Source organism: Solanum verrucosum, unplaced genomic scaffold, assembly GCF_900185275.1.
Source record: "Solanum verrucosum unplaced genomic scaffold, falcon-dt-bn FXZP01000261.1, whole genome shotgun sequence".
Classification (NCBI taxonomy): Eukaryota; Viridiplantae; Streptophyta; class Magnoliopsida; order Solanales; family Solanaceae; genus Solanum; species Solanum verrucosum.
Window position 1 is genome coordinate 13,244,220 of NW_026019969.1, and position 13,947 is coordinate 13,258,166.

The window sequence follows — 13,947 nt, forward strand, 5'->3', positions numbered from 1 at the left end:
AATTAATATTTTGATGATTCACCATGATTTCTAAATAAAATCATGGTAATTTCAACAATTTGTTCTTGCTTTAATTTTGATAGTAAACTATTTCAAAACAATTCCAAATTTGATATTCAACCTTCCATTGTCTTTCAAAAATCAATACACTTCTTTGTCTTTTTACAAACAATCTTAATAAAGTCCAACAATGATGTTATTCGAGTTTCTTCAACTGAAATTTGTGCCGCTAATTGAAGGTACGGTGAAAGATCTGTTTAATACAAGTTCAATACCCTTGCCGGTTCTACTTAAATTTAGATTTAGGTGGCAACTTCGCCAATTAGTTACTTATTTTTTCACGCTTTTATTTGTTATATTTTAATTTGATATTTCTATTTTTAAAAAGCAGGCGACTGATCTTCTTATATAATTCTCACCTATAAACTAATTTTTGAAATTGGATTAGATACATGATTCATTTATGGCATAATATTCATTTAATGATATTATGTCATAAAAAGCATCCATTAAATAATTTTAGCAGTTACCATTTCTTTTCTTCTTCTTCTTTTTTACTAAACTTCTAGAAGATTTAATCATACTTGAAAGTTAGGTTAACCATTTTTCAAATAATCATAAGTCACGGTTTGAATTAAGACCAAGAAGAAAAAAAAAATCTACTATGAATTTAATGTGTTCAAATAGACTAAATTGACAGTACACAACTATGTCAAAACAGAAAAAGTATTCAATGCTATTCTTTGCAATTCTGTAGCCAGTAAATTAGTGGAGTTAATTTTGAACCCAGAATTATTTGCATTTTTATAGTCAGTAAATTAGGGGAGTTAAATTTAGTTTCTTTGTTTCCTTTTTTAACTCAAAATTTTCTTGTTAGCCTAAGTACCATGACGGTATTATATTTATCCTATTTTAATTTACATAGCGTTTGAGTTTCATGAGTCAAATAATAATTTTTTCTCATTATTAGTTTTATATTTAAATTATTGAATATTCACGATATTCCATAAACTATTTCATAATCAAATTATATATATATATATATATATATATATATATATATATATAAAGGAGAAACACAGACAAGGTGATGCAGCACCTCTCTATGATCTCCATTCTTATTTATCTTTTATCTTCTATTTTTGATTATTTTTTTTAATTTCTTCAATTATTTTATTTTGTAAAAGCATCCCCTTAACTCATAGTTCCTTAATAAATAAAATCATAACTTTCAAACTTTTCATATTCATAACTTTCAATTATTTAATGTACAAATTTGAAACATCTTAAAATCATTTTAATATAAAAAATTTTTAGAGTATATATTCATCCCACTATAATTGTCTCTTTATTAGAGTTTATAATATAGATTCATGTATTTTTCCACCTTAAATTTTTATAATTCTTAATTAAATTTAATTGATGTGGAGTAATAACATGTTAAAAAATGGGAGATTAATTTTTTTTATTTTATTTGTTATAATTAAAAAAATATTAATTCAATTCAATCAACTTTTCACCTCCCACTATAATTACCTTCTTAATTGGAGATTTTATATGATTCATCCACCTTTAATTTTATATTTTTTAATTAATTTTATTAATGTGGAGTAATAATATATTAAAAGATGGGAGATTAAAAGACAAAAATTAGCCTATATATATATATATATATATACCTTTCACTACCAAACTATGCATACATGAACTTATTTTAGTTTTAGTTGTTCTTAAGAAATGCTTCCACATAATTTTCAATGTATTTTAATTTATTTTTTGGAGTAGTAGCAATTTATCTAATGAGATCATGTATTGATGAATATTTATCTTAATTACACTTACTATATGTGTTCTATTCTCTGTAAAATTTCTTTATAGGCTAAGATTTCCCATCTTATTGGTTGAAAAATTTATATTTTTGCTTCATTACTATTTTTTGCTCAACATTTGCCAAATTTTAATGATACATGTTATGTCATTTCTATTGAAAAGCTTGGTACATACAACAGATTTCTTCTAAGGTGATTTTATGCACTCAACTTTTAAATTCATAAAAATAAATCCTGCTCCTACTTTATTTCAATTTCTTTTATGATATATTATTTTCTTAGATTAACCTGGTTCAATAATATGATTAATGATTGATATTGGTGCAACTTTGAAAACTATTTTGAAGTTTATGACTCAAAAATATAAATAATTTCTTAACAAGAAATTAAAAGGAAAATAAGAAGTCTACTATTAAAAATAAGTCATTTATATTTCTTCATAAAATTAATAACATGAATTATACATTATATATGTATAATGCATTTGAAATAATTGTTATGAGTAGTGCAAGAGTCCAACTATTCACTAAGTAACCATAAATTTTTAATTTTTCTTAATAAAGATATCATTGCAAGAGTCAAATTATTCACTAAGTAACGATATTTAATTTTTCTTAATAAAGATATCATTCAAGTAAATTAGTAGCTTCTTTGTATATTAATGCCTAATAGTAGTTAGAAGTTGGTTAATTCATCTCTTTATATATATATATTATCATGAGCTTATAAATATATATAATACCTTTTGTTTGGAAAAAAGAAAGAAAAAAATGCATTATCCATGAAAGTGAAAGTATTCAATTTTATATCTATTCTACATGATAGATAACTCAATATTATTAATAGATGTTACATCAATTATTTTTATTTTCTTATATTTTTTCTGATTATCTACATCGTATATACACATAAAATTCCGCATATACAAGACGATATGATACTTTTCTATAACAATTATTCATAACTTTTTTTCGTATTTTCTATTGACATCTTTCACTATTATTTTCATTTAATTGTTTTAAAGAATCTAATATCCATTATTAATAAGAAAAAATTAGATAAAGAATCAAAAATATGATGTGATACCTTTTTACGGTCAGTATTTTTATTTATTTCTTTCTTAATTTTAGTTTTTTATTTGTTCCATTTATTTATTGTATTAAGAAACTATTGAAGAAGATAAGGAAAAAGATAATGTCTAGTATTAACAATAGGTAACTATCTATAACTATAATAGATAAATGTTAAAATTAAAAGAAAAATAAATAATTATTTAAGAGGAAAAACAAGTCTTAGCTATAATTAAAATAGAATTTATGTTTTATTTCTATTTAATTTATAAAAAAATCATTCTAAATTATTTATTAAAGTTTCCTAGTAACTCATATGCATGAATCCAAATTAGTCTAAATTCAAAGTATATTAGTTATGGGAAATGAAAAATAGTAGCATACGTCAAAACGTTCTTGGCATTTCTTAGGTAGTAAGAAACAGATGACGGTTCACCCACCGTAGAAATTTTCCATTTTCCCCGCCCCCACACCATACGAACTAACTGGTGCCGCTCCATTCAAAGCTATTTATAGCTACTTCACACCATTAATGGTTTTCAATCACTCTTCATTTTTTCTCACTTCACAATTCACAATTACTCAAATTTCCATGGCTTCCAATACTAACGAAGTTGCAGTTGATATGACCCCCTTTTTCGTCCTCTACAAGAATGGCACCATCAATCGACTCCGTCCAGCAGACAATGCTCCGCTTTCTGATGATCCACAAGCCCCTGTCCGATCCAAAGATGTCGTAGTTCACCCGGAAACAGGGGTTTCCGTACGTATATTTCTCCCCAAAATTACCGACCCGAAACAGAAAATCCCCGTCGTTATTTACATTCACGGCGGGGCTTTCTGTATGGGATCAGCTCGTTCCTCCACATTCCATAATTTCATCAGCTCTGTAGTCGAAAAGGCCAATTTCATCGCTGTTTCAGTCGATTATAGACTTGCCCCGGAAAACCCTTTTGATACTACCTACGATGATTCGTGGGCAGCATTTCAATGGATAATTTCACATGCTAATGGAAAAGGTCCAGATTCATGGCTAAATGATCACGCTGATTTTGCAAAATTGTTTATTGGTGGAGAAAGTGCTGGCGCAAATATTGCTAACGACGTTGTCGTTAGAGCAGGGGTTACTGATCTCGATTCGAAAATCAAAATTTTGGGGCTTTATTTGGTTCATCCGTATTTCGGGATTGAAAATGATCAACTGTACAAGGCTTTGAATCCGACAAGAAATGGTGGATGCTTTGAAGATCCGAGGGTAAATCCATTGATAGATCCGAGGTTGAAATCGATGGCGTGTAAGAAGGCCCTGTTTTTCGTGGCGGAGAAGGATCCTCTGAAAGAAGGGGCGATGAATTATTATGAGGGGTTGAAGAAGAGTGAGTGGAATGGAGAAATTGAGGTAATGGAGACAAAAGGAGAAGGCCATTGTTTCCATTTCTTTAAACCTAAGTCGGAGAAAGCTGCTGAACTTGTGAATAAACTAGTTGATTTCTTGAAGCAAGAGTAGTAGGTTTGTTTTAAGGTTATTTTGCCTGAATTCTACTACTTTTTTTACATATATTTAAATAATAACATGTTGATTTTGTGGTTCTTGGTATTTGAATTTTGAGCTCTAGCAATAGATTTAAGACCAATAATCCTTAAAGTAAGTTTTCTTGTAAAAGCTATGCTTATGTGATTATAAGCGGAATAGCAAGAGCTAGATCAGATCCTATCTTTATAAAAATTATATATATATGTTTACATGTATGTGATGAGGTAGAATTGCGTTTTGTGCTAATTGAACACTTGAATATATGATATACTCCATCTCAACACCCAATTTTCTTTGGTTAATGTAACAACACGCATTTCATTTTTTTCTTGTGGTTCCAAATTTGAGCTATAGCAAAATATCTTAAACCAAGAATCAGCTCAACACCCAATTTCCTTTGGTTAATGTAACAACACACATTTCACCTTTTTCTTGTGGTTCCAAATTTGAGCTATAGCAAAATATCTTAAACCAAGAATCAGCTCAACACACAATTTCCTTTGGTTAATGTAACAACACGCATTTCACCTTTTTCTTGTGGTTTCAAATTTGAGCTATATCAAAATATCTTAAACCAACAATCAGCTCACCACCCAATTTCCTTTGGTTAATGTAATAACACGCATTTCACCTTTTTCTTGTGGTTCCAAATTTGAGCTATGCAAAATATCTTAAACCAAAAATCAGCTCAACACCCAATTTCCTTTGGTTAATGTAACAACACGCATTTCACTTTTTTCTCGTGGTTCCAAATTTGAGCTATATAGCAAAATATCTTAAACCCAGAATCAGCTATGTACGTCTGGTAAATATTTACTGAACTGTTGCTTCCTTCCTGTTTTTGAGAATGGTAAAATATAGTGGCGGAGCTATTCTATCTCGTACAGATATTAGATAGGTGTAAAACAAAATTTATATGTGTGTTGAATTTTCTTATCCTTTTGTATGTTTTCTATATATTTAGATTTTTTATTTTAATAAAAAACATGGCTCCGTCGTGAGTAGTACCGTAGGTGGGTCCATGAGGCAGGACCATACAACAAAAATCAGTTAGAGAATTAAATGTCACCAAATTATAGTCACATAAATTTAATTTCTGGTAGCGTTGGCCTTTCTTTTTATATATAAACATTGTCACATACTCACATTGGTGGAATTGTTGTTCTAAGTCTAGATTGTCAAATTGTGACCCCGCAAGTTAGGTGATTTCTTTGCCAAGCTTTGTACTCCTAAGTCATATGCCCTTCTTTTTTCGCTCTTTATATAAGCTTGGAAACAGAGATCCTGAGTTAATTTCTCATACGATCACTCAACTTTGTTTTGTAAGGAAAAATTTAGTTAACAAAAATAATTTTGAACGGGAGATCTCCATTTAGGAAATCACATGCTCAACTCTTTGCGGGTTAATTGAGTTTAAGTTATATAAAGTAAGCTCTTTGATTAATTGGTATTTGGAGAGAACTCTCCGGATTTGCGAGCCCATAAGCATGTGTGATGAGTCAGGTAGAAAGAATAGTCTAAGAGAGATAAAAAAGAAGAAGAAACAAATAAAATAAAGACACTATATGTCTTTATGATGTATATTAGATAGAAAAAATAGTATATGGTCTAAGAGAAGAAAAGGAAACAGACAAAATTAAGACACTATATGATGTATCAGTTAGAAAGAATGGTCTAAGATAGAAATTGAAAAGAAACAAACAAAACTAGACATTATTATATGATGTGTAAGATAGAATAGTCTAACAGAGAAGGAAAAAAAAAACACTAATGTAAGACAAAAACTATATAGAAATAATTTCTTCAGTGACGACCACTTTGAGATTTAGATTATTTTTTTCCCCTCTTCGTATCTTTGAATTGCTGTAAGAAATAGGTCAAGTAATTGGAACTTTGATGTAACATTAACGGTGATAAGAGAATAACCTAGTAAACGCAACGGGCCTACCTCGTCACTTCGGGCTTTATTATAGGAATAATCAGACCATTTGATTCACTATCTTCTTCTCAACCTTTCCTTGATCACCGGACTCTACCTTCTCGAAATCTCACAAGATGCTATACAAGACGATCCTTTTTTGACTATTTCATTCATCCTATAACTAAACAACTATTTATTCTTAGAAAAAATTGTAGGAGTAACATATGATATATCCAACAACAACCTCCTACATCCAAACAGGACGTGTCTTACTTGCCACACCGGATAATATATATCACAATGTATAAAATGAAATGGAAGAGTACTAATTCTTACTACGCTAATTCAATAACAATAACATATTCAATGTAATTTTATAAGTGGATCTGAATGATCAATTTAATTTCATAGAAAGACTATTTCGGATAGCAAAATCAATTTACCGATGCAATTTGTGCAGGTCAATGAAAACACCTCGTGAGTCAATCACGGCACCCGATCTGCCACGCTTTAATTACCTACCTACCACACACACAAAACTGTTGGTTCTCTAATTTGGGTCGCAAACAAGTTCTATAAAATCTATTCATTAATTCACCTACTTCTATAACTCAAATTTTTTATATTTTTTTTTACCGTGGTTTCCGGGCGTCGCTTTGCGAACCCGACTAGCTGTACCCACCGGATCCCGCTGTTTCAAGGCGGGTCCACCACGGTTAGTTCCACGGGGCCCTGGAGACGCGGCCGGTTTGTAATGCCTCCAGTGGCCCTGCTGGGGCTCGAACCGGCGACCTGAAGGACTTTGTCCCAGGCCTTTACCAGCTGAGCTACCCCTCAGGGTTACTTCTATAACTCAAATGGCACTACATTTCACTCATCTTCATTTTCCTTTATTATTTCTAATAATTACTATCTGCCTATGTATATCTTCAACCTTTGCTGTAAAACCCCAGAATTTTTATCCATTTTTCAAAGTTGATGCTGATGGAATTATTCACAGGTATCAACACATCAAGTTAGTCCCTCCATCAAACAATCCCAAAACTGGGGTTCAATCCAAAGACGTTACAATTTTGCCCCAAAAAAACGTATCAGCACGACTTTACCTTCCTAAAATCAGTCGAAAAAACCAAAAATTTCCTCTGCTTTTTTACATCCACGGAGGCGGCTTCTGTACTCAATCAGCATTTTCTTCCATGTACGATAGTTACCTCCACAAGCTAACCTCTGAGGCTAATGTAATCATCGTATCAATCGATTACAGATTAGCCCCAGAGCATCTAATCCCCGCGTGTTACGATGATTCATGGGCTGTCCTGAATTGGGCTGCACAAGGAACAGAGCCCTGGCTTAAAATACACGCCAATTTTTCGCGTGTTTTCTTAGCTGGTGATAGTGCTGGTGCTAATATTGCACACAACTTAATGGTTCGGGCAAGTGAGGAAAGCCATTTTGTCGCGTCATTAGTAGGAATGGCACTGATTGATCCTTATTTCGGTAATGGTAAGCCTGATTCACTATGGACGTATTTATGTCCCAAAAGTAATGGGATTAATGATTCGAGATTCAATCCGGCAGCTCATAGGAGTATGCTGTCGGAATTGAAATGCTCGAAGGTTTTAGTTTGTACTGCTGGCAAAGATTTTTTGAGAGACAGGGCTTGGACTTATTATGAGACTTTGAAGAAAAGTGGGTGGAAAGGTCAATTGGGGATAAAGGAGATAGAAGGGGAGGGACATGTCTTCCATTTATTTAACCAAACTTCTGAGAAAGCTAAGGTCTTGATGAAATCCATAGTCCACTTCTTAGCCTAGCGCCAAATTCAGAATCTAGAGTTAGTAAGTTCAAAATGAGAATAAATTTACCCTTGTTTGTGTATCATGAAACGTAATATAATGCAGTGTATTGTCATGTGTTGGGATACCAAAGGTGTGGTTGTGATGGTTCATCTTAACCCGCTAAAATTTCATGCCGTTCCACTTTGCATACCAATTATTTCATATTCAACCAATCCGCTTTGTTTAAATTTTACGGTTCTTTTCAAATTACTTTGGATAGTTCAAAAATAATTTCAATTTGTATTCATTTCCAAACATAACTTCAATTTTAAACTACTATACTGAAAACATTTTTAAACTTATAGCAAACTATTAGTTTCGTCCATTCATAAAAAGCCGAAAGAACAATTGAAAACACTCCTAAACTTGACAAGAATTTAGGGTGTATTTCACTTATCTAGTAAGAAAGTTCATTAAATGGTATTTTAAAGGCTATCAATAGCTATTAATAATGAAACTAATAATTTGTTTAGAGTTTAGAGATATTTTATGATTTCTCTCCTAAAATAATTTCGGAAAGATGATTTGCTAGCTATTGCATAGAAGCAGAGATTTTACCATGTGCTCATTAAAATGATAGCGATGGTGGGTTTCCCTTTTATCAACAAAAAAATCGAACAAAAAAAAAGGTTTATGGCGTTTGAGCCAATGAGGAAGATACTGCGGAGACTACAATGTCCACTTAACCTACTCTTCAAAAATTTAGGCATAAAGACAAAAACGCCTAATAATTATAATCAATCTCACCCTCCATTTTGTATCCCCTTAAAATCTCCACATCACATTTACATCGCATTATTCCATCTCCATCTTACTGCAAACTTTAATCAAACAATGGATGCAAAGGAAATTGCTTATGATGTCCCAATGTTTTTTAAGGTCTACAAAGATGGCAGTATCGAAAAGTATCGGAAACATGATTATGCCCCTCCTTCCGATAATCCAATCACCGGTGTTCGATCCAAAGATATCGTCGTCCTACCGGAGAACAATGTAACGGTACGCCTTTACCTTCCTAAAATAACCCAAAATGATGATCAGAAATTTCCACTCCTTGTGTATTTCCATGGGGGAGGGTTTGTGATCGAATCGGCGTTTTCTACTTACTATCATAGTTATCTCCACTCTCTAGCTGCAGAAGCCAATGTACTTATCGTGTCTGTCGAGTACCGATTAGCCCCTGAACACAAAATTCCTGCCTGTTATGATGATTCATGGGCTGCCATGAAATGGGTCTCTCAGCAGGCCAATGGTGAACAGGGATCTGAACCATGGCTGAAAAGTCATGCTGACTTCTCCCGAGTTTTCTTGTCAGGTAAATGTGCGGGTTTGGTCAAATTGAATTGGTTTTCGGATTAAGTTAGTTTCGGATGACGTATTTTTAGATCAATAAACGAGTCACGATCCAAAATGATTTTTACTGGATTGGATGAGGATGGACAGATGACAAAGCATAAGTCAACCCACCCAAATTGATCCAATCTTCATACTTTTTTATGCGTTTTGACAGAAAATACGAAAACTAATACTCCCTCCGTTTCACAAAGAATGACCTCCTTTCCTTTTTAGTCAGTTTAAAAAAGAATGACCTCTTTCCTTTTTTGGTAACATTTTACTTTTTGTTTTCCACGTGGCATGTTTAAGACCACAAGATTAAGGGCAATTTTGTACATTTGACATAACTTTAATTTAGGATCACAAGTTTCAAAAGTCTTCTTTATTTACTTAAACTCCGTGCCAAATCAAACCAACTCATTCTTTGTGAAACGGAGGGAGTAGAATATTATCTTCATATTTGATTCCATGTGCTTGTATTTAGGTTGCATTTTGATCAATCGCGTTACTTGTTTTGCTCCAATATTTATGAAGTTTATTTTTGGGTTCAAACTTGAGCGCATTGAGTGAGTACTGAAATTGTATTGATTTTGTCACAAAAGGTGATAGTGCAGGAGCAAATGTTGCTCATAACATGATGATGCGAGCTAGTGTAGATGAAGATAAACTTGGAGATGGGTTAAAACTTGTCGGAATGGCATTAGTTCATCCCTATTTCGGGAACGATGGGCCAGATAGAATTTGGTCGTATTGTTGCCCAGAAAATCCCAAAACTGATGACCCAAGATTCAATCCAGCAGCACATCCAAGTTTGCTATCGAAGCTTGTTTGTTCCAAGATTCTGATATGCACCGGGGGAGCGGATTTTATAAGGGACAGAGGGTGGACATACTATGAGTCCCTGAAGAAATGTGGATGGAAAGGTGAAGTGCAACTTAAGGAAACAGAAGGGGAAGAACATGTTTTTCATTTGGTTAAGCCAACTTGTGAGAGAGCTAAGGCCTTGATGAAATGGCTAGCTGATTTCTTTAAACAATCAAGCTGAATACTTGTTGGGTAGAATTTATGTACTATTTCAGTTGCATCTCTTTTCTTTTTATTGATCAAATAAGTAGCTGTTTGGACTTGAAATTGAAATTTCGTTTGGACTTGCAATTGTGGCAGGAGATATCATTTTCACTATCACAGTCATTAACTGGAGTCACTGGACTCTCCATTTATGGAACATCTTGTATTTGTCTTTAAAAAATAGTACTTTATTTAATTTAGGACCAAATAACTTGAAAAAATTAGATAATTTTCAACTCATAAGCTTCAAATCCAACTCCACTATACCTCCAAAAGAAATTCATTCTGGACAATAGAACTTGCAGTGGTCATTACGTATGGACTACGCTCACTTGAATTGTTTGTATATATAACTTATAAGGTGATGATATTGGGGAGAATCAATGAGGACAAAAGAAGTCTCTGTCCTCTAGAAACATTACTACAGATGCCGAGTTAAAATATAATGCCGTCCTTATATTTAACTCTTATATATTATAAAATATGGAGTAATTCTATTATTTATAGTATACTTTTTTTATATGTTTGAATTTTATTTTAATAAAAAGATCTAATCAATGTCGAGTGAAAACGAAAGGAGGGATTATCTGTGTTAGCATTCATCATTTTCTCAATCAAATCATATAATTACTCAATAGCAAATATGATATACTTGTTGGAACCCTAAAATAGTAATCTATTGGACCTTTGAAAACTAATCTTTAACATTGGATATATGTAATATGAGTAAGACGGAATATAAGACATAAAAATTTAAGTTTTCGAATATACAATTAAAAAAAAAATCGAAAGAAAAATATTTAAAAAATTGGTTGGCCGCCCAAACTATATGTTTAGGCAAAGAAAAAATAATTTACACAAATTATTGCTTTTAAAAGTAGCTGTCACAGCACTGGTGTATAGTAACACCAACCTTCTCTTGTAACTTACCCTTTAGCAATGGCGGAAATAGTACATGATTTTTTCCCATTGATGAGAGTTTACAAAGATGGTCGAATCGAAAGGCTGATGGGAGAGGGTTTTGTCCCACCTGAATCGGATCCTGAAACTGGAGTACAAATCAAAGACATTGAAATTGATCCACAAATTAACCTATCAGCAAGACTCTACCTGCCCAAAAATGTCGACACCGTTCAGAAAATTCCCCTTTTCGTCTACTTTCACGGCGGTGGCTTTGTGATAGAATCTGCTTCTTCACCTTCATATCACAAGCATCTTAGCACGGTAGCAGCTGAAGCAAAAGTCGTCATCGTTTCTGTTAACTACAGGTTAGCTCCTGAGTACCCGTTACCCATAGCTTATGAAGATACATGGCTAGCTCTCAAATGGGTCGCTTCACATGCTAATGGTGATGGCCATGAGCCATGGCTAAAAGACCATGCCGATTTCAATCGGGTTTATTTTGGGGGAGATAGCGCCGGTGGTAACATCGCACACCATATAGCAATTCGGGTCGGGTTGGAAAAGTTGGATGGTGTGAAACTTGAAGGGATTTTCCTTGCCTGTCCATTTTTCTGGGGGAAGGATCCGATTGACGGTGAGGGGGAAAACCTGGGTGCCAAGGGTTTCGTTGAGAAGCTATGGCTGTTTGCGAATCCGAATAGCTCGGGATTAGATGACCCGTTGATTAACCCGGAGAAGGATCCGAAATTGTCTAGCTTAGGATGTGATAAAGTACTTGTGTATGTGGCCGGAAAAGATCCGTTGAGATTCAGGGGATTTTACTATAAGGAGGCGTTGGAGAAGAGTGGGTGGCCGGGGACGGTGGAGGTTGTGGAGGTTAAAGATGAGGAACATGTTTTTCACCTGTTTGCTCCAGAAGCTGAAAATGGGATGGCAATGTCGAAAAAATTGGTCTCTTTCCTTAATCAGTCCTAGGCCTTTTAATCATGGAATTGAGTACTATTTTCATGAATGAATTGGATGTAAATTGTTAAAGATCTTCTCTCGAAGAAATATTTCTCTTTTTATCGAATTAAGTTCGATCAATAAATGTTGAATCATTTAAAATGGTAGTTTATTATACTTTGTTAATTAACTTTTGTTTATTGAAATTGCAAGTACCGACAAAACCTTCAATTTCAAATCAATCTAATTTCAAATTGCTTATTAAAAGATCATGTCTAAATAACTATATTTTGACTTGTGATCCATTAATAGATACCAATAGAAAATAAATAATGCATAGTAGTTATTTTTTCTTGTATAACAAAATTATTAGTTACCCGTTGGATTTCTTCAAGACATTTCCTAATTAACAATTTACATGAATCATTAATTTTCTTATCATAGAGTTTCTCCTTTATTCATATAATTTCGTATTTTAAAAATACTTCACCCGTTTCAATTAGTTGACCATCTTACTAAAAGAAGTTGTCTTATATTAGTTGATCACCTTACTAAATCAAAAAAATATTAATTAGATTTTTTCTATATTACCCTTGTAATTAATTCATTTGAAAGTGTTCAAACTTGTTTGACAATTCCCTAAGAGCTTGTTTGCAAAGCCCATCGTGATAATTGAATTTGGTGTAATTGCATTGTTTATCCTGTTTGATTGGGCATGTAATTGAGTGTAATTGACAGGGTGTAATTATACTCTCCAATTCACGATGGGGGGGGGGGGGGTTGAATTGTTGGTGATTACATTGTGTACTTTTAGTTTTTATGATTAATATTATTAAAAGTATACTAAATTGAAAAATATAAATCAATTATTTTTTATTATATAGTTAAGAACATATGTTTATTAATTAATATATTTTCATGAGACAATATATATCTTAAATATTCAATTTAATATCATTTATTAAGTCCCTTATTTGTCTAATATACAATTTTAATTTATATTTTTAAAATGCAATATAACCTTATGATTACACTTGTAATTACATTGTAATTGCACTGTGACAAACAAACATGTCAGCGTAATTACTATCCTAGTAATTACACCAATTTCAATTACCTGCTAGCTTTCCAAACCAACCAAAGTTTTTTAACATGTGAATTAGTAAAATTATCTTTTTATTTGTGATTTTTTAATATGCGTACAAAAAGAAAAGTGATCAACTAATATAGGACGAAAGAGAGGTTTTCGAAATCCCGACGGCGATTTAGTTTTTTTTTTCAGGCATGCTGCCGGCATACGGCCAGCCATCGCTAATGGATAGTCTGGCTACTGCAATTTCTACACCCACAATTGTCCACATCCCCTTCTAGGAACAGGTATGCTGATATTATTAGAGGTCATGATGCAAATTACAAAAAGAAAGTTGATGTTGCAGTAGATCCTATTCCTATGAAGAAACCACACCTCATTAATGGTTTACCTACCATTCATTGGATGGCAAAA

At 32.8% G+C, this 13,947-nt stretch overlaps 4 protein-coding genes across 4 annotated transcripts; all 4 read left to right on the forward strand.

Annotated features, from left to right (window-relative positions):
* The first annotated feature begins 3,314 nt into the window (after positions 1-3,314).
* On the forward strand, positions 3,315-4,625 carry LOC125816432 (probable carboxylesterase 13). The gene has a single exon (XM_049496036.1). It carries the CDS (start codon positions 3,432-3,434, stop codon positions 4,404-4,406), a length of 975 nt encoding a protein of 324 aa, XP_049351993.1. The 5' UTR covers positions 3,315-3,431; the 3' UTR covers positions 4,407-4,625.
* A 2,577-nt stretch (positions 4,626-7,202) lies between these two features.
* Positions 7,203-8,282, forward strand: LOC125816470 (2-hydroxyisoflavanone dehydratase-like). Its single transcript, XM_049496081.1, has one exon. It carries the CDS (start codon positions 7,212-7,214, stop codon positions 8,166-8,168), a length of 957 nt encoding a protein of 318 aa, XP_049352038.1. The 5' UTR covers positions 7,203-7,211; the 3' UTR covers positions 8,169-8,282.
* A 572-nt stretch (positions 8,283-8,854) lies between these two features.
* LOC125816440 (probable carboxylesterase 12) lies at positions 8,855-10,800 on the forward strand. Its single transcript, XM_049496046.1, has 2 exons — positions 8,855-9,507; positions 10,130-10,800. The coding sequence occupies exons 1-2, from the start codon at positions 9,027-9,029 to the stop codon at positions 10,570-10,572; spliced, it is 924 nt and encodes a 307-aa protein (XP_049352003.1). The 5' UTR covers positions 8,855-9,026; the 3' UTR covers positions 10,573-10,800.
* Positions 10,801-11,485: 685 nt separating this feature from the next.
* On the forward strand, positions 11,486-12,473 carry LOC125816162 (probable carboxylesterase 7). Its single transcript, XM_049495756.1, has one exon. It carries the CDS (start codon positions 11,535-11,537, stop codon positions 12,471-12,473), a length of 939 nt encoding a protein of 312 aa, XP_049351713.1. The 5' UTR covers positions 11,486-11,534.
* Positions 12,474-13,947: the final 1,474 nt, after the last annotated feature.